This window comes from Onychomys torridus, chromosome 3, assembly GCF_903995425.1.
Source record: "Onychomys torridus chromosome 3, mOncTor1.1, whole genome shotgun sequence".
Taxonomy (NCBI): Eukaryota; Metazoa; Chordata; class Mammalia; order Rodentia; family Cricetidae; genus Onychomys; species Onychomys torridus.
The window spans coordinates 50,667,829-50,693,619 of record NC_050445.1 but is presented as its reverse complement, the minus strand read 5'-3'; the positions used below and the strand labels follow the sequence as shown (position 1 = coordinate 50,693,619).

General features: G+C 39.2%; 1 protein-coding gene across 1 annotated transcript; it reads left to right on the top strand.

Moving 5' to 3' along the window:
• The first annotated feature begins 11,969 nt into the window (after positions 1-11,969).
• On the top strand, positions 11,970-18,671 carry Lsm8 (LSM8 homolog, U6 small nuclear RNA associated). Its single transcript, XM_036182784.1, has 4 exons — positions 11,970-12,130; positions 13,105-13,145; positions 15,559-15,686; positions 17,571-18,671. Exons 1-4 carry the CDS (start codon positions 12,100-12,102, stop codon positions 17,659-17,661), a joined length of 291 nt encoding a protein of 96 aa, XP_036038677.1. The 5' UTR covers positions 11,970-12,099; the 3' UTR covers positions 17,662-18,671.
• The last annotated feature ends 7,120 nt before the right edge of the window (positions 18,672-25,791 follow it).

Sequence of the window (25,791 nt, the reverse complement as noted above, 5' to 3'; positions counted from 1 at the left end):
TAAGAGAAAAAACTGCTGAATTAAATCAGCATATATACTTTAAAGATGTGTTGACCTCAGAATGGAAACCAGCATATGTGTTATTTTGGGGAAGACATTTTGCTTTTGTTTCCACAGGATAAGAAAAGCTGTGGATACCACTAAAAATTGCTAAATATTAGATTTGAACAGGAGAGCCCTATTGATTACGAGGGGCAATAGTTCATTGAACACATGGCTATTCAATCTGAACTCATTTATAGGACTAACAATTGCCTTTCATTTGATCAGCTATAACCTGACAAAAAGGGAAACTCCCCAAAGTCAGAGTTGGAACAGGGTTTTCTTTTTGTATTTCTAGGAGAATAAAAGCATCCAACTAAGGAATCTGAAGACCACTGGACAAATGAGACATTTGAAAAAGGACAAATCATCCAGAGAAAATGTCCCAAGAAAAAGAATAAATTGGCCTAATGGTATAGTACACTTCCAACAGAAAAAAACTTTCATAAATCTTCCCAAATGTTTGTTTCTGCTGTTCTCTATAGACATATAAGGTGAATGGTCTTTTTGTAGTCCCAATTCAATTAAAAATTAAAGCTGGCTTTGGAGTTGGAGCATGGTTCTCGCCTTTTCTCAATCAAGCATGCTTGTTAAAGGAAAATTCAAAATTTCTATCTTATGTCAGAAGAGCCACCTGGTATGGAACAGAAGAGAAAACAAGGTTATTGCCACTATCTCATAATCCTTTGGTTTTATATTGGCTCTTTAAAACTTTTCTTAAGGTATAAATATTAATCTCAAAATTTACAAGATTAATATAGACACACACACATATTTGAACTTTCTGTCATGATATGAATGGTCATACAGAATGCTAACTAATTCTAGGAATAGGCTTCATCTAGTTTCCTGTACATGAATTCAAGCTTCAGTTAAGTAAGGTCGAATCTAAGCATTTTTCTCTACTATATTACACATAGCTTAAGCATGAAAAGGAATATTGACTTAAAGAGCGAAAACAACTGCAATAAACAAAACAAGAAAGGAAAGAAATGGGTTCAAGCACATCTGGTTCCAGAAACTTATATGTCACCAAGATAACTTTATGAGTTGACCCATCATTTACCTGTGTATTTTTAATTTCTTTTTACACCAATTGGATTTTCTTACATGACTGTCAGTAATTGGAGTTGGGGCAACCAAGAAAGAAGAAAGTTAATAAAAAACAAATAACAACAACAAAAACCCCTCCAGACCTGAGAATTCATAGATTTATAAGACAAGCAAAATTTGAACAACAGACAAATAAACAAAATAACAGACAGAAAAGAGGGCATACCCTTATTCAGAAATAAAGAACTTGGGAATTTGTGGAGGACAGACATGGTTCCCTCACAGACATGATGGTGTGGATGGGGGGTAAAATCAACTGGGCAGTTAGGTACCATCAAACCAAGTGCCACCCAAGGTTTCTAGGCGCAGGTATGAGAGAGAGGCAAGGCAACAGTTCCATGCCGTGCTTTGTGGCTGGGGTGGGCAGGACTCAACCAAGTGCAACCAAGTGTAACAAAGAGCTCTGATATTGGGTGGTTAGGTAGCATTGTGGTGAGAGAGTACAGGGTGGGGAGGTGGAAGAGAGGGAGAGGCAGAATGGTTCTTGGACTGGGAAGAGAGGTAGACCTAGAGAGGTGAGGGTGGCAAGGAATAGACTGATGTAAATGGCTTGCTAGGTACCTGAGTCCACGGTGATGTCTAGGCCAGGGCTATGGCCAAGGGGGCCTGTGTTATTGTCTGTCCCTCCTGTTATCCTGGGGGCTGTGCAGGGGCCCGTGGTCTGGGCTGCAACACCTGGGGTGTATTGGTGTCTGAGGGCCATGCTGCCATGGAGGCCATGCCAATCTGGTTGACCTGTACAGCAACCTGGGGCCATGGTGACAAGTTGGCACAGGTTGAAGCTGGGGGTCTGTGTTGGTGTCCCTGGCCCATGTTGGCTCTAGTGACCATGAAGATGATGGGTCTGGGTTGCCACCTGAGCCATGCTGGTGTCTGAGGGCTGTGCCCCTACTAGGGCCTGGCTGATTTGGGTGGCCAGTATTGTCAACTGGGGCCATGAAGCATCTATACCAGGGCTGTGGCTGAGGGCCATATCTGGGTCCATGTCCTTAATGTATCCAGGGTCTGTGTTGATGTCCATAGTTCCTGGGCTGCCACCTGGAGCCATGTTGGTGTCTGAGGTCCTCATTTCTGCAGGGCTTATGCCAATCCGAGTGCCCTGCATTGCTACCTGGGACTATAAGTAAAACCAAAGGAATATGTTACACATACACACACACACACACACACACACACACACACACACACACACGGAAATGTGGAAATGGCAACACAACTTTAGAGCAGCAGTAATAGAGAGAATAGGGATAGGAAGGGGGTTAGCTTGATCTGTCATGTTCTATTTTGTACCAGGCCTTTTCTTTTTGGCCACCAACCAGCTCCCAAATCATGGCATGGAGACTTATTATTAGTTTTGAATACTTGGCCTGGCTTTGGCTTGTTTCTGGGTAGCTCTTTTTTAACTTAAATTATCCTGTTTTCCTTAATCTACCTTTGGCCTTGGGGTTTTCACTTTTCTTTCCTTCTGTATATCTTACTTTCACTGCTTCTCATATCTGGCTGTTAGATGCCTGGCTTCTGGACCCAGGCATGTCCCTCTCCTTCTCCACATTCTTTTCTTTCCTTCTTTTTATTTTGAGCCTAGATTTATACTCCTACTTATTCTTTCTGCCCACCAGCCCCATGTATACTTTTTTTGCCATGCTATTGGCCATTCAGTTCTTTATTAGACCAATCAGGTGCCTTAGACAACAAGGTGAAACAAATGCAACAAATCTTTACATAGTTAAACAAATGCAGCATAAACAAAAACAAAAGTAACAAACCTTTACAGTTAAAGTAACATTATGCAGTATAAACAAATATAACACATCTTTACACAGTTAAATATTCCACAACACTTTTTTCCCTTCCTTCTTCCTTCCTTCCTTCTGTCCTCCCTCCCTCCCTTCCTTCCTTTTTTTCTTTCTTTCTTTTTGTAAAAAGCTTCTGCAGGCAGATGACACTAAAAAAGAGAGGTGTATAAACTGCCAGGAATAAAACATCGCACTGCTCCTAGTCATTAGAGAAGGGAGATTGTATCTTTTAAAAGTAGAGCATACAATGCACCCTCCAGTGCCACAAGTCAGAGTGAGGATTAAGCAACTGTCTAGCATCAGTAAGAAACTTGGGGAACGTTTCAGCATATTAATGGGAAGCAGATGGTGGGGGGTGGAGTGGGGAGAAAGAATTTGGCATCAGATATGTGAGGCAGTGACAGCAAATGGCTCATTAAAAAAAAAAAAAGGTGATAATACATGAAAGTGAAGAGAGTGTTAGGTTTTGCATCTTGACTGCCCCCAAAGAATCATGTGGAGCAATTAGAAGTGAGGAGCTTTTAGGAAGTGAGACCCAGTGGAAAGGATGTTTGGTCAAAGAAGGGGCTTCAGAAGGGGATAGTGGCACTCTAGCATTTTTAGCTGTTTCATGGTGGCAATATGGTGAGCAGCCTCTCCTAAAAGTTGTTTCTATTATGGAGGATTATGCTGCCAAAGGCCCAAAGCAACATGGCCAAGTGACAGTAGGATGACACCTTTGAAAGTGGCAGATGAAAGAAATCTATCCTCTTTTTAAAGTTGTTGATCTCAAGTATTTTGTTTCATATAAAGCTGACTAACACACACACACACACACACACACACACACACACACACACATCTAGTCTAAATAAAAAATGTTTAATTTGTTTGATACTTTAATTCAATCTAGGTAGGTACTCAAATAACTACATGCTTTTTCTTCAAAAATTGAGGTTTCAGCTGGTTATGATGGTTTGTTTATACATTCAATCTCCACACCTGAGAGCCTAATGCAGGGTTACTGCTCTTGAGTTCAAGGCCAATCTAGACTATAGTGTGAGACCTGTTATTGAATCCTCATATTAACTAAATGCCTTAAGCAAAAACTTTTCCCTTGAGGGAAAAGCTCCAAACTACAAAATATTTTAATATGACATAAAACAATATTTAAGACTTTGCATTTAAGCACACATAAGTTAAGTTGTGGTGTTGCCAAAGTTGGGAAATGTGAGCCATGAAACACGGAGTTTTCAGGGATACTGCAACTGTAGATTGATTCCAAAGAAGTGGTGTGCATCTCCAAGAAGCTATTAGATCCTGGGTCTGGCCAACTTTTCACAGAGAGAAACAAGCTCAGCAGTTGAAGAAAATCAAGAGCTTTTAGGAAGCTGTCTCATTAACCAACAGAGATCACCAGGTTGAGATTTAAGGCACTTAGTTCAATAAAGAGTTTGATTGATAAACAATCTAGACTCACCAGCATGACTAGTGAGCCTAATAATCATTAGGCCATTTGATGACCAAGGCTGAACACAGACTTACATTATAGGAATGTTTAAAACCATCTGACTTTGACATGACAAACTTTGAAATAGTAATACTCTGTTCAAGTAGCGTCTTGAATCTGCCTAGCAGGACATTTCTTCTTGGGCTAATTCTTGCAAATTTCCTCCTACATTTTCATTCCTGAGCATGTTACTGAAATGTATTGCAATATCTTATGAATGTTAATATTTTCTGCCATAGAAACAAATAGAAATGTGAAAATGATGCTGTTTCTCTGTATCCCATGCTCTACCAAAGCCAGTGTTCAACTCTAAAGACTCCTGTGAGCCCTTCAATATAGAGAACAAATATTCATTTCTATTATAAGATTACAACTACTGCTAAAGGATGAAGTCAGTGGCCTTCAAATTAGTGATAACCAAACAAATGTTCGTTATTTTCACTGTCTCTGAAGATAAGCACAATTTTATAGCTTATTATATTTTTTTCTCCAAATAGACTTTCTTTACTTAAAATAACAATTGAAAGATACCTTGACTCTCTACCTTGAATACTACACAAATCTATCCTTGTTCTCAGAAGTCTACAGACTTCTAAAAGAAGAGTCTACAGTCCAGCTTCAGTGACATTACCCATCCTAGGGTGAGATTTTCTGATGATAAGGTTAATTTTAAGTTACTCACACCCCTATATGTAACCTCTCCTTCACAAACCTGGAAGTAATTCCAATAAAGTTAACAACTTGCCAAAAACAGCAATAACAACTAACAAAATAACAACAACAAAACCACATTAACTACAAAAACACAAGGATAACAAGTGAAGAAATTTTTCTTGTTTTGAGACAGGGCATTAGTGTGCAGCACTGGTTGCTGAAACTCACTGTGTAGACCAGCTTCGCATCAAACTCACAGGAGTCCAACACCATGCCATCACCGTTTGTTTGTTTCAATATCACTGCACATAGATACATGTTATCGTTTATTATCATGGATACTAAAACACAACATATTATTTTGTATTTTTCATGAAAATTTTAATACAGCTCTATAATTCTATCCTAGTACTAAAGACTGAAAAAATATTAGCTCATCATAACACCAGCAATGCCTTGACTTAAAGCCAGCTCAACCTTTAAAACTAAACAGCCTATAGAACACCAGTTATTCATACACAATGTTCCTTTGAATAATATCCTTTAAATGAGACCAGTTTTCATGGAAATAACCCATCTTTCATGCCAAAGAGTTCTGAGGATTGACATATAGGTGGTAAGTTTTAAAACATTTCTTACATACAAAAGGCTATAGTTTTTTTGATTTACAATACAGTATTTATTTTGTACAGTTCATTAAATGCAATCTATACAGCACTGTAAGACCTGGGAATAGTTGAACACCAGCTCAAAGGAAAATGATAAGGAATTACAGAGTCAACAAGGATAGGACAGACAAGCTTCCTTCAGAAGCTGTTTGAAAGTATGGTGAGCTGATGAGGTTCACTGAACAGTGGTTCTCAACCGGTGGGTCATGACCTGTTTGACAACCTCTGTCTCCAAAAAATACTTATGCTTCCTAACAGTAGCAAAATTACAGTTACAAAATTATGAAGTAGCAATGAAGAGAATTGTATGGTTGGGGGTAACCCCCAAATGAAGAACTGTAACAAAGGGTCGCAGCATTAGGAAGGTTGGTTGAGAACCACTGCCCTAGATACTGGAAGAAAGCTTCTTTATGTCCTGAGTCAACAGTGACTGTGGCTAATTCTCTTGTCTAGAAAGTTTGTGGGTTTGAGTTTCCAAGGATGGATATTATATTCCCAACAATAAGACCTTAGTGCTTCCCACTAAAAGGCTAGAAATTGTATGACATACAACATTATATCTTTATTTCCAGACTAAAGCTAAGCTGTTTATGAAGAAAACCTCAACCATAGCTTATATGAAAGAAAAAGTAATTTAGTAGTACTGTAGGTATTCCAGGCACATGTATATGCACATGTACAGAGACTATGATTCAACCCAGTATAACTAAATTGATTAACTACTTAACTATCTTTTCTTTCTTTAATAAGAATTTTTTAATTCATTTTACATACCAAAAACAGATTGCCCTCTCATCCCTCCTCTAGCTCTTGTAACACAAATCTTAAAAAAATCTTACAATAAAACACCCAGAGCCAGATATTGAGGTGAAAACTGAAAGAGCAGAGCAGAGTAGCCAGCCACTAGCTTACCTCTATGAAGTCCTCAGCCTCAAGAGAGTGTTCCTGTTTCTTCATGCCTTATATACCTTTCTGTGCCCTGCCACATTACTCCCTGGGATTAAAGGTGTGTGTCACCACTGCCTGGTTCTGTTTCTGTCATGTAGCCTAGTGTGGCCTTGAACTCACAGAGATCGAGATGGATCTCTGCTTCCCAAGTGTTAGGATTAAAGATGTGTGCCACCACTGCCTGACCTCTATGTCTAATTCAGTGGCTGACTTTGTTCCCTGAGCCCTAGGCAAGTTTTATTGGTGTACACAATATATCATCACATGCTCCCAACAGCCTTCCTCCCCAACTCACCCCCAATTCCCTCTTCCAAAACTTGAAGGCCTCCTATGGGGAGTCAGCAAAGCCTGGTACAGTCAGTTGAGGCAGGTCCAAGCCACTCCCCCAGCTATCTTAATCTTAGACCTTGTCCTAGTTAGGGATACTATTGCTATGGTGAAACATTATGGCCAAAAACAACTTGGGGAGGAAAGGGTTTACCTGGCTTACCCTTCCACATCATAGTTCATCACTGAAGGAAGTCAGGTCAGGAATCTGAACAGGGCAGGAACTGGATGCAGGTGCTTCTGTAGAAGCCATGGAAGAGTGCTGCTTCCTTGGTTGCTCCTCATGGCTTGCTCAGCCTTCTTTTTATAGAACCTAGGACCAACAGCCCAAGGATAACATCACCCACAATGGCCTGGGCCCTCCTACCTCAATCATTAATTAAGAAAACGCTTTACAGGCTTGTTTACAGCTTCATCTTATGGAGGCTCTTTCTTAATTTAGGTTCGCTTCTCTCAGATGATGACTTTAGCTTGTGTGAAGTTGACATAAAACTAGCTAGCACAGATCTTTTAAATATATCTTAGATAAGAGTAGATATTTGTTGGCTGCTTCCTCAGCCTCTGTTCCCCTTTATTTCCAGCAAAAAGGAGTCTGATTTTCTTTAGAACTCATCTATTTCTCCTTTAAAGCAGTCAAGTGGTTTGTATAGACAGACCCTTATTCCTAGGTTAAACTCTGTAGGGATCCTTGGACCTAAGCAAAGGGACTGGTTCAGAAATGGGCATTTGCCATAGATCAGAGAATGAAACAAGACAAAATGCTAAGGATTCCTATAAATGAAGCATCTTTGTTCTCTAGAAGTCCAAGAAGATTCCATGGACAGTTTGAGGAGCACATGAGATCTTTTAATGTTGTCACTGGGTATAACAAGCTCTGTAGCACAAAAACACGTCTAATTCCTAGGAAAAGACAGATCTATAAGGACAAAAATGGAGTCATGACTTATAGCATCAAGCACTTTTGAATGAAATCTTCACTGTAGCCTAAAATCATATTATGAACTTGCTGTTGCCAGACTAATGTGCATAGTAGAATAGGTTGCTTGTATGTCTTGTTTTGCAGCACTAGTCCCTAAGTAAAAGTCTAGTCTTAAGCACAACTCAAGACTATCATTGCAAGAAAATGGATGCATGATACATTGAGCCTTTTCTCCCACCTAAACTTACAGAGAATTCCTTAGAGACACAGGAAGAGCTTAGATGTTGAATACCTGAAAAATGAAGATTAATAATCCTGCAAATAGCTGTCTCTAATTTGAATTATTTGTGTTTTAAAAGTCTGGTAATTGTTTCAGTTCATTGCATTGTTATAATACAATTTGTGATTTTAATTTAGTTTTCTGGAGCATATGCTAAAATAAAGATCATTATTTTCTATCATATTTATGCATGAGAAAAATGTCATTACATGATTAATTGAGTTGGAAAAATATCTGCATGTTCTTGATTGAAATGACAGTAACAGGAAAGAGGGAGGAAATAACAGAGCTAGAAGTGAGCATTATGGCAGTGAGGTAGATCAGAGCAATGGGTTTGGAAATACAGCCATAAAAGCTTGAGAATTTTTATTTGTTAGTCAGAAGCAAGATCTTCAAACTTTCTGCCCAATGCCAGATAGTAAATATTTTAGGTTTACTGTAACTCCTGGAATCACTCAGTTGTGCTACTTAAGTCCTAAAGCAGACACACACAGCATAAATATTAATGGCTGTGACTTTGTGGCAGCAAAATGCACTTACAAAAAAAAAAAAAATCTGGCTCCAGATGGTAATTTGCCAACTCTCATCAGAGAAACTGAGCTACATTCATGTGTAACAGTGAAGAAACTGACAAAATGCATCAGATAGAGACCAGTGTTGAGTTTGCCTCTCCTGCTGTGTTAATGCCCTAACCTGAAATCTGAGGAAACAGCCAGCAGTGTGTGGGTCTAAGCACCCTGGGTCATAAACCATCCTTTGTCACATGTATCATTTCCCCCACACCACTGAGTACTTTCCATGGGCAACAATAGCAATGGCAGTGTTGTCCAATGGAGCTTGGTTGCAATCAAAGAACAGCTCTGACCATAACAACATGTTTCATGACAGCAAAACTCAGAAAAGAAACCAGCTGAAAACACAGGGTAGAGGCTGAGGAGATGGCTCAGCAGGTCAAAGTGTTTACAAAGAGTTTGATTCTTGTGGTCCCTGAGTAGAAAGAGATAATTGAGTTCTGAATGTTGTCCTGTAACTTCCAATAACAACAACAACAACAACAACAACAACAACACTGGCTATATACTGTTGATTGACTAACACATTTGTATGGTTTAACAGGTTAGGCTTGTCTACTTTAACAGTTCTATCTTTTATTTCTATCCTTCTGCCTCATCAACTATTACCATGCTACGCATAAATTGTCGGATACAGATATAGACTTTCTTTTCTCTGTTTTCTGATCACATATTTTTTGCTATCTATCCTGTAGGGAACCTTGAAATCAGCTCAAGACACCCCAAGACCAAGTTCCCAGTACAAAGGAGATTTGTTTGCCCCAGAGGGACAAGAGGGCAGGGATAAGGGAAAAAGACAGCAGATAGAGGATGAAGAAGGGGAAAGGAACAAGAGATGTGGGAGAGAAAAGGACAATGGAGAGGGTAAGGGGTATTTGTCCCAGGGTTGGGGAGGAGTGGGGCCACAAAGGACTGTCTCTTGAGAGGAGACAGATGTGGCCCATAGGAAAATGGTGCTTTATAAAGGCAACAGAAGAAACCCTGTGTTAGGATAGGGTGCTTAATTTTGATTGGGCATGTTAATCGGGTGAGCCAAAGGGGGCTTTTGATTGCTGGACTTCAATACTTTGATAGCTGGATCTTGGTAGTCAACCTCAGGAGGAGGAATTGGCCAAATATGGGAATGGACCTTGGGGGATGGCTTTAGGAATGTAATCTAATGGTTTTTAGAAAGGCAGAGTGTGGTGATATTTTATTTGTCCCCCAATAAAATTTATCTGAGGTTCAGAGGAAAAAGCCAACCACTGTCGTAAACAGAGAGGTCAGGCAATGGTAGCACACACCTTTAATCCTGGTATTTGGGAGACATAGAGTCATCTGGATCTCTGTGAGTTCCAAGGCCACACTGTGAACAGAGCTAGGCATGGTGGCAAACACCTTAAATTCCAACACTAGATAACCATGGAGGGCTGTACAGATGAACAAGAAGTGATAGAGCTAGGCAGGAAGAGGAAGTGATGTAGCTGGACAGAGAGAGCAAATGAGCTAGCAGAACAGAAAGGCATATAGGCATGGGTATACAGAAAGCAGGTGTCTTTGGAAGCTGAGGGTCAGTAAAGTGAGGTTGGCTTGTGGCTTTTCCTATTCCTCTGATCTCTCAGGTTTTAACCCAGATTTCTGGCTCCATGTTTTTTATTTAATTAGACCTTTTAGGATTCATGTTACAGCAGAGGGCTAGGGGAGAAGGGCAAGGCTTACTAGAGCCATGTTTACCATGTTCCAGTGAGTCCCTTCACTTCCTATTCTTACTGCAATGAACCAGGAACTCAAACTGGGACTCCTGGCAGCTTCACTTCCATCCATACTGTTACTAAATAATAGCATCCAGTCCATTTTCCTAAAGTGTACTTGTACTTTCCCTCAAGTTCTAATTTAAGTCTTATCTCTTTTTCTTTTTAAGCTTTCCAATCCTTTTACACATCACACATCACCCTCCCATAAAGCACTTATAATGAAAATACAACAGTATACAAAATGTTAGCATAAGCTTTGGGGTGATGAAAAAATGTTAGTTACGATGCAATCTATTTTCTTGAATAGTAATAGACAGAGTTTGCATAACAAGCTTTAAAGGAATTCTTTTAGTTCTCCAAGTTTGATGACACAACAACTGTCATTTTCTCCAATAACCAGATGGTAAAACCAAGGCACAGAAAGTGAAGGCATTCCAAAGCCTTAATTCTTCAGCTAAGAAAGACATTTAACCCCTACAACAACTAAAGAAATATTGCTTGTTTTCCCGTTATTAGGTGTGCAGATTCCTCATCTCCAATCTTGAATTGAAAGCACCACAAGAAAAAAAAAAAATAACATAGTAGGGGAGGGGAGTCATAGCTTATTGATACAAGACTTTTGAGAACTTGTATAGGGTGAGCAAGCCTTTCCTGTTTTACACACACACACACACACACACACACTCTGTGGACTTACAACAGAGACATCAATTATCAGAGACAGAATTAGTACCCACCCCGGTGCTTATTTTACACTTTTCTCCAATCGGTTCCTTCACAGTGGTAATGTAGACTTTTTATAGACTTTCAACCCAGGGAAAGCTAAGCCTCGTCTATCAATGAAAGGTAACCATCTATTTCTTAAGGGAGGTTCATACACCTTTACCTATTTGGAGTTCATTTTTTAAAGGCTGCTTTGTGACATTTGAAGAGCCAAATTCAGGGCACACAAAGTTTTTTTTTTTTCTTCTTTAAGTAGTTGGATTCTCCGAAAATGTACATCATGTGGTTACAATATGCTCACTTTGTACTGCCCCATTTGCCTTTTTGAACTTTTCTGGCTCACGCCTGGGGAAAGCTGGACTCCCTCCACCCTGCATCCACGTTGCCTGTGAGAACAAAGAAGCTCTCCTCCTCCCTCGGTCGCCGAGCAAACATCTTATCTCGTGGGTCTTCCGGCACTGCGCGTCTTCCCACACTACCTCAGTAACTACCCCAGTGCTTTCCCAGCTGGCGCCTTCCCCGCGGCTCCATCCAGCCCACCTTCCGGGGAGAGCTCCTCCCTTCCGCCTCTCCCCGCCTTGGTCTAACTCCTCCTACTGACCGCCACCCGGAAGCCCAGCGGAAACACACTGCGCAGGCGCCCCAGTCAGCACCGCCCTGCTTCCTGTTTGTCTGGCTTCTATCAATTGCGGATTGGCTACCGCTAAGGCCTCGGAAGTCTCGCGATATCTGTCTTCAGCGGCGGGCGCGAACCGGTACCTGTTGCGCGCGGGCCGTGATCTTGTCTCCTTGTTGCAGGTCCCTCTGCTAGTCCCGGACCTCCGGGCCCAGCAGCATGACGTCTGCCTTGGAGAACTACATCAACCGTATCCTTCGGCAGGCGGCTGCTCAGGCCGCGGCGGGGGGCGGGACCGGAGGCCGGGGTCGCGGGCGGCGCGGGGAGAGCTCGGGGTCCCGATCCGCCGTGGCACCATCCGGACCGACCCGGGGCCCTTTCCCCCGCATCACAGATCCCAGTGTCCTCAGAACTTTCCTGCAAGTAGCCTTTCGATTGATTGTTCCAGATTCCGTAAGGCTTGTGTGTGGCAGAATTGGGAATAAGATGGACTGTTTTTCCTAAGGACTATCAGTTTGTAGGTACTCGCAGGCTTGCTGTTTGTTCGGAGGTAGCATAAATAGAAAGGTGGTTCTCAAATTTGAATTTCGGCCCCCTACCTCCACTTGGAAGTGTCTATGCGATAGAATAAAAAGAAAGCTTGTAATCGTGATGGGGTTTAGTGAGAGGCAAGTAGCTTTCCAAAGCCCATATAAGATTTTGAATGAGAACTGCCGGTTTAAAGTCAGGACAGAAACATTGCACTGAGCATACGCACAAAGAAGAAACAGAAGTTAAATACAGAGAGCTTCTAGTGATGAAAAGGTTATTGGTACTTGATGGCATTAATTGTGACCAGGTCTTGGACTAGAAAGGTCTTAACATGCTTAAAATGACGTAGCATTGATTAACACCCATCCAATTTTTAGTTCAGATGTGAAGAAATGGGTCTAAGAAAGGAAGAAACTGTCTTGCTCAATGTCATAGACTGAAACCATTGCTCTTTAAACCAGGGGCAAACGTCACAGACTATACCTTTCTTCGATTTCACTAAGTGTTTTCAAGGTAGAATTGAAATGGTTTTTAAAAAACTTAAGTTTTCCCCCTTATGAGCTGTGGCTGTGTGCAATCTTAATTCGCCCCCCCCCCCTTTCTTTTTTAAGTAATTGAAACCATTTCCTTACCAGGGTGAAAGTTTTCAGTTTGTAATCTTGTAAGAAATACTTCCCTTGACTCAGTTCTCAGGAACAGTTGCTGTTATCACTTCTGATGGGAGAATGATTGTGGTGAGTAGCATTTTTATTCTTCTCTTTCTTGTAGGCTTACTGATTGTAAATAACATTTCTGATCAAATGTTCAGGTACCACAGTATAACTTGGATTCTAGTGTTCTTGTGATTCAGCTGACAGACCTTCGTCTATTGATTGCCAATATAACTTCTCTAATAAACCTTGAAGGCTTCTGATAAAAAATGCAGAGCTGTGTAATAAGCTGACTCATTTTCTTTTTGGATGTTTTATTTCCATTCCATCCCCTTTTGTTTGTTTTTAATTTAGAGATCTTTAAGGATTTACACAAGCATATGCTTTCTGTAGGTTGTTAACAATGGGGAGATCCAATCTGAGAAATGTGTATTCAGTGATTTCATTGTTCTTCAGAAATAGCGCAGTTTCAGAAACTACATTAGCTATGACTTCACTAGGGGATGATCTTTGGGACCTTTGCTTTATCTGCTGTCTCCGAAATATTTCTTGCATAACTGTAATCCCATGTTTTCTCATTTGTGATTTCAGTTTTTTTTTTTTTTTTCTTAAAGATTTATTTTTCCTCATGTTTGTGTGTATGTTTGTGTGTATGTTTGTGTGAATGTCTGCCTTGTGTGTGGGACTACACTACCCAAGGAGCCCAGAAGACTTTGTCAGGTTCACTGGACCTGGAGTTACAGCAGTTGTGAGCCACACTGTGTGGGTGCCAGGAAGGCTCCTTTCGAAGAACAGTATATGCTCTTAACCACTGAGCCATCTCTTCAGCCCCTTTATTTTCTTGTTAATCATTTTGATTCTTCTTACTCCTTAGTGAGCAATACCAGTCAAAGGGACAGATTGCCATAGACTAAATGTATATCATGTGCTAAGAATTTTGTGTGTTACTTAGTGTGCAAACAACCTTGTGAAGAATTACCACTTACACTGTATATTGGGAACCAAGTTTAGAAAACAAAACAAAACAAAACAAAACAAAAAAGGAGTTACTTTCCCAGACATTCAGTATAGCAAGTGACAAAACTGTAGTGTTGTAAATTGTGTTTTATTCCAAAACCAAGATTACGTCCCTTGCTTGTTCTTAATAAAGGAAGCAAATATGTGTTTGTCTGTGGTAGTGGTGAGTTCAGTCTTAAATTTGTGAACTGTGGGCAATTAGTAATAAGTAATTAAGAGTATGTTAGTTTCAACACTGTAAGAAGTTTGTTGCTATCAACAGATAATTTGCAAATAGCTGATTTTTGAAAACCTCATGTTTAAATTTCTTATTTCTGTTAGAAAATGTTTATAGAAAAAAAGCTAAACAGAAACATTACATTACATTCGGTAGTTCTGTCTTTATCACATAGTCACCTGACAAAATATTTGCATATAAAATGAAGGTGAGAAGACCTTATTAGGGGTTTATGGTAACCACTATTTTCTAATTGCAATAGTAAAGAGTCTAATTTGTTTTTCTTCCCAATTCCCAGATTACAAGTTTCTATTTATTCCATTCTGATTTTATATAATTATGGCTTTAAGAACATGGGAATTTAATGGTAGACCCAAGAGATTAACCATCCAAATCCAAAATAAACTATTTCTTCAGAAACTTAAACAACATTCCTGATACTACATTTTTCTGTAGTCACACAATTTTTCCTGATTGTTTTCTTTAACTTAAGTTTCTGATTATTTTGGTTTTATATATGTCTACCATAATACTAAGAGAATTCAATAGTACATACACATAAGACATTGGCAACAAGGATATACTGAATGTAAGCTGTAACTACCCTGTGATTTTGTGTGTATTTATAGATTAATTTCTGGAAAGCATTGTTTACAGCAGAATAAATAGCATGGTTACTTTGTGATCTGGCTCTAGAGCTCCTCTTGTTTTTCTATACTGAATCTACTGTTTACTATCCATGAAATCTTGAATCATCATTTTCTGGAGCATCGGGTCCTGTATTTGAAGTGGACAAAACACTACTATCTCCAAGGTGAAGGAAAGTGGCGGTGATTTGCGCAGCGTGTTTCTTTAGCAAGTTCCTTTCACTAAGAAGTAACATACAGTGAGTGATCGTTGTATGGCTGGTTTGTGTGTCTCCTTATTATCATTTTATCTTAAATGTGTCCTGTTTTAGTTTGTGTTCTTAGTGCTAGTTCCTAGACAGTGTGAGGGTACTTACTTGGAAGTGCTAGTGCCTGGGTGTCCTTTGCAGCTGCACCATAGTCAGGTTCGTGGTACAAGTGTTTCCCTTCATAAAGCAAGTAAGAGGCAAGCTCTGTGTCATGGAATATTTCTGGACTGCAGAAGACATTTTATCTGCAAGTGGACTTATATTAAGACATAAGTACTTATTAGCCAACAGCTGAAATGGTTGTAAGTTTGAATTACATATTCAGAACCAGAATATATTTTGTTTTTTCTTGCATGTTTTCTTTTCAGGGAACACTAAAAGGTTTTGACCAGACCATTAATTTGATTTTGGATGAAAGCCACGAGAGGGTGTTCAGCTCTTCACAAGGAGTAGAACAAGTCGTATTAGGATTATACATCGTGAGAGGTGACAATGTGTAAGTAAAATAAGTCATTTTGAGTAAAGTTACATTTTCACTACTGGTGTGCTTGCGTAATGGAAGAGAGATTTTTCCCAATTTATACGATGTTATCCATACGTTAATAGAATTGTGTATTCATCTGTTTTACAGATATAGTTTATCTGGTATTTAATTTATACTTTTTATGGTGAGATACCTTAGGAACCAACTAAAGTGGTCTCTTCACAAACCAGACATTTACCTCCTGAGACTTCATGTGTATTTACGTATTTGAAAGTTGCCCTTTGAACGTAGAGTCTTGTACATGCAGAACATGCAGTCTCCCACTGATGTGTGCTCTTCAGCTCTCTTACTTTTACATTTCCAGACCAGGCTTTTCTAAGTTGCTTAGACTGACTTTGAACTTTACATCCATGTATTACCATAGCCTCTGTGTAGCCTGAACCACTGTTTTCCATGTGTTTCTAATAGGAAATTGACTTGGATAGACCCAGCAAGTGCCCTGCTTTGCACCAAATTCTTTCTTCAAGAGACGTCTTAACATCTTGGAAAATCTCTTTTAAAAATCTCCTGTTTGGGCTATTTTAAATAATTCGGGCTCATTTAGCTGTCACTGTTTTTAGTGAACAGGATGTACTTAACGTGTCCCATGAAAAACTCGTGTCTTGAATTGAGGACACTGACAGTCTAGGTGGAGACTGTCTTAGAGGTGGCCACTTGACAAAGGCTGCAACCGTTCTGAGCAGTACACCTACTTGCTTTGTGGAGATGTGGTATTTGAGGAATACCTGGTGACCACGGAACTAAATTTGAACTTTGGAGTTTGGGAGATTTTTTTTGTTGATGTTTTTGTTTGTTTTGGTGTTTTTTCTTCTTTTTTTTAATAGGTAACCTTGGCTTTCCAGGAACTTGCTGTATAGCCCAGACTTTCTTCATTCTCCTTCAACTTCCCAAGTATTAGGATTATAGGTCTAATCTGCCTTATGTGGCTAAAATTTAAATTTAATTTAAATGTTTCTAGAATACTCTGAAGAGTCAAAATATGATTACAGGACAGCAAAAGATATTAGTAATTAGTAGATTTAGGTAGTTTGAAGGGATATATAAGATGATAGAAGGGATACTTAATTCATTTAATGGACTAAGTTTAATTCATTAGTGAATACTGTAAGTTTATCTTAAAAAGAATATGTGCTTTATTCACTTAACATTACCTGAAATCTATGTGGTAAATAGGTAGATTTCTCCTTAATCAAAATTGGGTTCATAATTTATAAAATGTTCTCTAGAGATGAGTTAGGTGAAATTATAACGTGAGTAGTAAAGGATGAGCCAGAGCAGAGGGTCCCTTGTCCTCTGACCACAGCAGTACAGATGAAACATTGTACTGTGAGTGAGTGGACTCATTGATTTTTAGAGTGCCTCCTAAGTCTACATACAAAGAAACCAAAATTGGACATTTACCCTAAACCTACTGGGGCTATAACCTGCTTTTAAGAGCTCATGAAGAAGACATGGAGTTTTAAGAATGTTTGTAAAGTAAATGGATTAGTGTCTTTGTTAGGAGCTTGCAATTGCCCCCGTGGGGGCTTTTGTTTGACTGTAAGTAAATGCAACAGATATCACCCATTAGTTTTCAAAGATCCAGTGTTCAAACCCATTGCAGTATCTCTTTAATATTTGTTCCTTAATACTGCCTTCACATTGTTTCTCGAGTGCTATGACTACATGGGTAATTCAGTGAGTCATGAAATGGCATTTGCTTCCTACTTTACGCTTTTACTGCACCTTTTCAGTGCCATATGTTTGGAAGATGCTGTAGTTCATGGGATTTGAGAATTGTATGGAAGTTTATTTCAGCATGTACTTAACTCTTGTCTGTTCCCACACAAATAATAGGGCCGTCATTGGAGAAATTGATGAAGAGACAGACTCTGCACTCGACTTGGGGAACATCCGAGCAGAGCCTCTGAACTCTGTAGCACACTGAAGACTCAGCATGTGCTTAGATGGCTGTAAATCCTGTACAGAAACTGCTTGTTCTGAAGATGGTGTTTAGATTTTTTTTATGAGTGTGTAGTTGTGGATTTTGACTTTGTGTTCGTATATTGTATTATGTAAATTTAAATATTTCTACATTTTTATTGGGAAACATTGCCTAAATTAATAAATGTGGTTGCCTCATTTATTTTTCTACTAAATGATGTAAAAATCTAAGGATCATTTTGAAAACTTAGAAAATACCATGACTTTTGGTAATTTAATATTTATGGAAAATTGGCTGTAAAGAGAACTTAGACTATTGTAACATATGTGCAATTAATAGTAATAAATGAGACATGTTTCTTTCTGTGTTTTTTTTTTTTTTTTAAGGAAAATCACTAGACAGTAAATTGTCTTCTACAGGTACCTGAGCCACACCTGAGATGTTTATCGTACTGCCCTATAGTGGTTGAAGAATTGTTCCTTAGGTCTAAGAGATGTGAATAAAAATTTTGGTTAAGTAATGAAACAAATTGCAATAAAAATTAATAGGAAAGTAAGAATGAGCAGGAGGATGTAGAAAAATCTTTAGATGCCCAGTAATCTCGCAGAATTTAGTATTTGAAAACAGATTCTGTGTATCTCAAATACCGTTGTACTGCTGAATCTTTTAAAAAAGAATGGGGGTATATCTGCCATTAAAGCTTGTGTTGAGTGTTGTGGGTATTCACTTAGAATATCTGCCATTAAGGAGCTCGTGTTCAGTGTTGTGGGTATTTACTTAAATCCAGAGCAGTGTTCTGCTGCCACACTGTTTGCCTGTTCCATGAACCTGCTTTCTTGACTTTTCAAAGAATTTACAGAAGCAGTGTTGTAGGTCATGTTTACATACTTAAAGCATTCACAAAACTCAGTTTCATGTGTGGGCCAAATGGGTATCTTTGGATAGAATAAAAAAACGTGTACATTCTTGTAATTGAAATAAAATCAATCTTTTTAATGTTTTCCATTTTTTAACTAAGTGCAAAAATTTCTGTAAAGACCTAAATAGTTAAACTTCTATGCTTCAAAGGTCCTGTGGTCTTCATAACAGTTGCTCACCTCTCTGGTTACAGCATAAGCAGGCAGCAGATAATAAATGCATAGTGTTGGTTCTCTTCCCAGCAGAACCTCATTTATGAAGCAGGCAGGCTCTATTTGGCCTGAATACCATAATTTTATAACTTACCTTAAAATATGTTGAACAGGAAAAGATAATGAACAGTTTGGGAAGTTCTGGAGTGGGCCCTTTTCAGTGTTCATTAACACTTAATATTCAGAGTCAATGTAATCGTTTGAGTTAAAAAGCCTAGTGAGGAAAGATGAGGAAGTACTATCATGCCTAGCCTATAATGTAAACTTTGGTAGACAGTAATAAAATTAATGTGATACAAAATGGATAAAGCAAGTAAGGTTAGGGACTATGAGCCAGATAGGCTGTTTAATACACAGTACTTTAAGTTTCGAAACCAGTTACAAAAATTATGCTAGATATTTAACGCTTTTTCAAAATTTTTATTCAAATTCTACAAATGAAGTCCACACACCTTTTCCCAAAACTGCTTGTCATACTGTGTTTTCCTGATGAGTCTGGATAAAACATCTAGAATGCTTTATTTTGTGGAAGAAGTGAATGACCAAAGACCAAAAGGCTGATTATTCCTGGATGTATGTGACTCTGCTCACGGCCACTTCAAACGATTTTTTTTTTGCATGAGAGCTATAAGAGAACGTCTAGTTTTATGCGGTATCAAGGTTTTTAATGCTCCTTAATGAGACTGTGGAGTCAATATTCCTAAAGAGCCTCAAGTCAATTTGTTTAATTGTATCTGTGCCTGTTTGTGGTTCAGACAATGCAAAACTGAAAACCAGCTTACTGACAATGCAGGCCCCAGGTGGAGCTTCAGGAGTCCAATTGTAGAGAAAGAGGAGGGACTGTAAGAGTGTGAATTGTTGAGACCAAGATTGGAAAAAGCACAGGGACAAATAACCAAACTAATGAAAACACATGAACTATGAACCAAAAGCTGTGGAGCCCCCAACTCAGGACCTTTGGATAAGTGAGAATTGAATAGCTTGAACTGTTTGGGAGGCACCCAGGCTGTGGGACCTGGACCTATCCTTAGTGCATGAGCTGGCTGGTTGGAACCTTGGGCTTACACAGGGACACTTTGCTCAGCCTGGAAGGAGGGGACTGAACCTTCCTGTACTGAATCCAGCATGTTGAATTGAATCCCCAGAGGAGTCTTGGCCCTGGAGGAGATGGGAATGGAGGGGAGGAGCTGGGGGGGGGGGGAGGGGGGGACGGGGGCAGGAGTGGGGAGGACAGGGGAACCCATGGCTGATGTGTAAAATTAAAACACAAATATAATAAAAATGGAGAAAACAATGTTTCTTGGCAAGCTATTTTCATTAAAATGGCTTGAAAGGGGCAAAACAGGCCTTTATAAATGGGAGGGGGGTTATTTTCTTTGCAGTTGAACGATAATTCTTAAAAAATAGTTCAATATAACGTTACTTTTAGGTTAAATCACTTTGTTAAATGGCTGCATGCTGGCAGTTTGGATTTAAAAATACTACAAATGTATTTACAAAACACTACAAAGCCATAAACATTAAAGATAAATTTTTATTAATATCTTTTTAAAAAATAATGTCGGGCGGTGGTGGCGCACGCCTTTAATCCCAGCACTCGTGAGGCAGAGCCAGGCAGACCTTTGTGAGTTGGAGGCCAGCCTGGTCTACCAAGAGAGATCAAGGAAAGCCGCAAAGCTACAAAGAGAAACTCTGTCTCGTAAAACCAAAAAAATCTGAAAAAAAAAAAAACCCAAAAACCAAAAACCAAACAAACAAACAAAAAAATGCCCCTAGAAGAGCATTCTCAAAACTTAAGCTAATAATGTGAGAATACAGAGGAATAAAATCGTGATTCCAATATAGGATAACCATGTCAACATTTCTCCTTACACTGAAAGAATTGACTCAGTGGATAAGAATGCAAACAGCATCTTATAATGCTATGTGAACCCATTTGCTTAGTAGCCAGTTCTAACAGCCTTTCACCACAGGATGATATATTCTGGGCATTTTTACTTGAGTGCATATCGTTTTCCAGGTGTAATGCTGGATGCTTCCTGTAGTGATCCTTTTGTATGTTGAGACACCGAAGCTCTTTATTCATCTAGGATTTTCTAGTTATTCCCATGACTTGAAAATAGAGTATCAAAATGGATTACTATTACTCATTGATAGATAGTCCTCTGAACTGGGCTCATTAAAGTTCCCTGTGGACAAAATTTTTGATCTCTACTCATTGATCTTGGTTTACTGCATCTACAATGGAACAAATGGGAATAATTGTTAATATGAACCAGGCACTTGGCTACCCCACTGAGTCTTTAAGATTCCATTTTATTTATTTGAGGCTCTCCCCTCTTCCCCGTCCCCTTTTAGAACACAGTGTACTCTGTCTTAATTGAGTCTTCGGCAAATGAGATAAAATTGCATTGTTCCAATTGGAGACTAGAAGGAAGTATTCACAAGAAACTAGCTCCATCCAGTTTTACACAGATGTATGAGTAGTAGTGTTCTGTTCTGACCAGCTGAGCATTCATGTAGTTGTGAAATAGTTGGCTCTGCTGCCCAGAGCTGTCTTTAACACTTGGTAAGTGGTGTTGTGATTACCATTCCTCCCTATGACCTGGGCTTAATTGTGCTTCGTGACTTGATACTGCCTCCAAATGACCATTACTTCCTTTTCTAAGTGTCAGGGACACTTGTCAAGCTGCTAATAAATACCATCTCTAAGCCAGGGAACAAAATACACATGTTGATCCTTGGTGAAGCTTCCTTCTATGTGGTACCTCAACCAAATCATCTTGACACAAAGATTTATGTTAATAAATTCACTAAGCTCTTTTAGTGTCCTAGGATATAATGTAGGAAGGCAGATTCATTTAAAGCTACAATCACCTTTTTTAAAATAGATATAATTCAGCTTGACTTTTTTTCATTTTTATTTTCCAATAAAATTTCTGCTGTAATTCTGTAGATTAGATAATGCTAAGGATGGGGGCAAAATAGAACTCAGCATCTGTGTTTCCTGCATTGGGCTAACTAACCATCTGCTTCCTGCCAGCAGCATTTGGGAGATGGAGAAGTTGAGAACTCAAGGAGATGAGTTGTCTTCAAGACATCTTACAAAGATGAAAAAAGATTTCACATTAAACCTTAAAAAAAAATCTAGCATTTATGTTAGGTCCTTTTTCTATTTTGTGTATTTTTCATATAATTAAATTATTCTTTTGTTAATCATTCTTTATCTTTTTGTAGCACAGATAAAGAATTGCTACAAATACTTGTAAAATTCCACTCTATTGTCCTATTTCTGTATTCTTTAAACTATATGGTATAACTTCTCTCTTCTCATTAGGGTAGTAGTAAATTCTAAGCATTCTGGGTGTTTTTTAAAAATTTCTTTCAGAAATGATACTAATGACAGGGTGACTCATGTACAAAAGAAGCCATCTTCCAAGTGGCTCCTCCCCCAACTTTTATTAAATGTATTCTTTTCTCATACAATATAATCTGAATATAGTTTCCCTCCCTCTACTACTTCCAGTTCCTCCCAACCTCCTCTCTCATTGGGATCCACTCCTTTCTGTCTCCCATTCAAAAAGAACAGGCTTCTAGGAAGTAACAACAAAATACAATAAAAGAAAATAAAAACCATCATATCCAAGTTGGACAAGGGAAGTCAACAGAAAAATAAATGAGCCCCAAGAGAAGGCACAATAATCAATGACCACTCATTTGCATATTCAGGAGTCCCCCAAAAGTATTAAACTAAAGACTATAGTACATATACAGAGGACTTGGTGCAGACGCATATAAGTCCTGTGATTGCTGTTTCAGTCTCTGTAAGTTCGTATGAGCTCTGAGCTCTCTCTCTCTCTCTCTCTCTCTCTCTCTCTCTCTCTCTCTCTCTCTCTCTGCGTGTGTGTGTGTGTGTGTGTGTGTGTGTGTGTGTGTGTGTGTGTGTGTGTGTGATGTCTAGCTGGGTCTCTGTATTTCTTCCCATGCACTGTAGGAGATTGGTTTTACTCTAGGGCTCTGGGCTCTGGGCTATCTAGTATCTAGTCTCCAGTTTTTGGTTACCCAAGCAGTGTTTGGTATGGGTTCCTTCTCACGGAGTAAACCTTAAAATCAAATCAGACATCTGTTGGTTACTCCCACAAGATTTGTGCCACCATTGTTCTAGCTTAGTTTGCAGGCAGTACAGATTATAGATCAAAGGCTTTATGGTTCTGTTGCTGTTTATGTTTCCCTTTTGGTACCCTGCAGAGTACTTTTCCATGTCAAAGACACTAGAACGTGGAAGTGAAGGTTCTTTGTAGGTACCAGCTCAACCTCTCCATGTTCAATGAGTTATGTGGATTTTGTCTTAGCTATGGGGCCTTGCTGTTAGTTTGTGGAGAGCAATTTATTGTCTTGGCAATAGCCTGGGTTGTTTGGGGATTTCCATGGGGACCCTTTCTGTAGTCAGAGCTTTTCTGTGTCCTGTCCTGCCGCTGGTCAGGACAAATCTCTCCCACTAGCGTCCCCCAAGTAAACACACAGGCTTATATTGTAACTGCATGGACATGGCTCAAGCCTTTTGCTAGCTAGCTTTTATATCTTAAATCAGCCCATAACTATTCATCTACACATTGCCACATGTTCTGTGGCTTTACCTGTGTCCCATTACATGTTGCTCCTTGGGCAGCTGGCATCTCTCTCAGCCTTCCTCCTGTCTCTGAATTTTCTGCCTGCCTCTAAGCTGCATTGCCATAGGCCAAAACAACTTTATTTATCAGCCAATCAGAGCAACAACATACTCACAGCATACAGAAAGTCATTCCCTCATCACCTTTCTGCTATCAACTCAATGGGATGAGACCCAGTTCCAGTACTGGAAGCTTTGTTTGGTGACAGAAGATGGCCAGTTGGAGTTCCTTCTCCCTCACTAACTGGAGATTCATTAGGATTGCCTTCATATATTAAGTGTCCAATATACTAGCTATCCATTCCACCCCTCAAATGTCTTTCATTCCTAGCAGTCTCTCCCCTCGTTCCCCACCTCATCCCACCTCCCGACCCCTTCCCACCTCATCCACTCATTCCCCCCATCCCCCTCACCCCTCCCCCATTCCCACCCCATCTACCCATAAAATGTCTTCTATTTCCCATTCCTAAGGAGATCCATGTGTACCCTCTAGTCCCTTCCTCTACACCTAATATCTCTTGGTCTATGGATTGTAGCTTGGTTATCATTTATTTGATGGCTTATATCTAAATATAAGCTAATACATACCATATTTAGATTTCTGGGTCTGGGTTACCTCACTCACTATGATTTTTTTTCTCTATTTCTATCCTTTTGCCTGAAAATTTTATGTCATTTTTTTTTAAAGAGCTGAGTAATACTCCATTGTGTAAATGTCTGGCTTTTGTTTTCATGTGTACTGGATTTGCAAATACTTACAATGAGAAGTGAACAATTGTTACTGTGTTTGAAATATGTTGAACAACAATACAGAAGTGGTATTGAGTGGGTAGGGGGTGTCTGGAAATAGTAACGTGTCATGTGGTATACTGTGTGTGTCAGTGCTTCAGGGGCAGAATATGTACAGGGTAATACATGGGAGAACATGTACAGGGTACTACATGGGAGAACATGTACAGGGTAATACATGTTTTGTTTAATTTGCTTCACATAGAGAAAATCAGATATTATAATAAATTGCACTCTGCAGATAGGAAAAACGAAGTTGGTAGAGAATGTGGCACTGTAATTGATAACATCTTTAAATGACATAAATGACATGAAGTAACAATAAGAGATAAAACTTTTAAGTCATTTATGGTGGCCCCAAATGCCTTTAAGTCTGACACGTGAGTGGCTGAAGCATGAGGATTACAAATTTGAGGCCAGCCTATAGGTTAAAGGTCATCACAAAACCCAAAGAGGTAAGCATAGGAAAGGGGTCTGTAGGGAAAGAGGATGACTGATTGGTTGAGGAGAGGATGAGAGAAGGTAGGCGTTATTGAAATCAGAACACTTTGCATGCATGTACGAAATTGTCAAAGAATAAGTTTACTAATAAAATGGTAGATGTTTTAAAGCATTTTATTTTAAAAGCACTTAGCTCTCTCATCCATTTCTGGCTGATGGAGAAAGGGGCAGAGACACTTGGGTTGAGACAGATAAGAGGGGTAATTTTTCTCAAGGTGTTTGGTTTAGGGTTTCAGGCCAGTGTGGAATACTACAAAAGGTACATTCTGGGCATGTGGTTTGGCTTGTAACGCCAGCCTGTCAATTCTCATATCTTGTTCCAGTGAGAGTAAGATAACCACCTGCCTTCTTTGGGTTGTGAAGACCCATAAGCACTTAAAACAGTCTGAAACATACAATCAGTCAGTACTAATAGTGGCTTTATCCTAATAATGGTGAACTCTTAAGAAACTTAACGTGACTCAGGGAAACTCAAAATTAAGAGGATTTTGAGGGAGAAAGGCTGATAGAATGACAGAGGGCTTTGGGAAATGAAAATAAATTCTGGTACAAAGTAACATGTTTAAAGTAGCAAGATATGAAACAAACAAACAAACAAACAAAAAAAGAAGAAGCGAAAGCACAGAGAAAAACACCCAAAGCCAAGTAGTTTGAATGGTAAGTCAGATTTGATAATGTTGAGAGATGACTGTGAATGGGCCAGTCTGAGTGGGGGTGGAAAGGAACTTGCACCTCTGATTTTGTATATTGGAACTATCTCATGGATATTGAAAGATAACTTGGGGCAAAAAATTTTATATTAAGGAATACAGGTAAAACTCAACAATCTTACCAAAAGCAATCTACAGATTCAACACAATCCCCATCAAATTACCAACACAATTCTTTACAGATTTTGAAAGAATAATACTCAACTTCATATGGAAAAACAAAAAACCCAGGATAGCCAAAAGAATCCTGTACAATAAAACAACCTCTGGAGGCATCATGATCCCCGACCTTAAGCTCTACTATTGAGCTACCATAATAAAAACAGCTTGGTAC

Coding starts and splice junctions, on each gene's coding strand:
- Lsm8 (XM_036182784.1), top strand. CDS start 12,100: ATGACGTCTGCCTTGGAGAACTACATCAACC. Junction 12,131..13,104: donor CTTGGAGAACTACATCAACC/GTATCCTTCGGC, acceptor CTCAGTTCTCAG/GAACAGTTGCTGTTATCACT. Junction 13,146..15,558: donor CTGATGGGAGAATGATTGTG/GTGAGTAGCATT, acceptor TTTTCTTTTCAG/GGAACACTAAAAGGTTTTGA.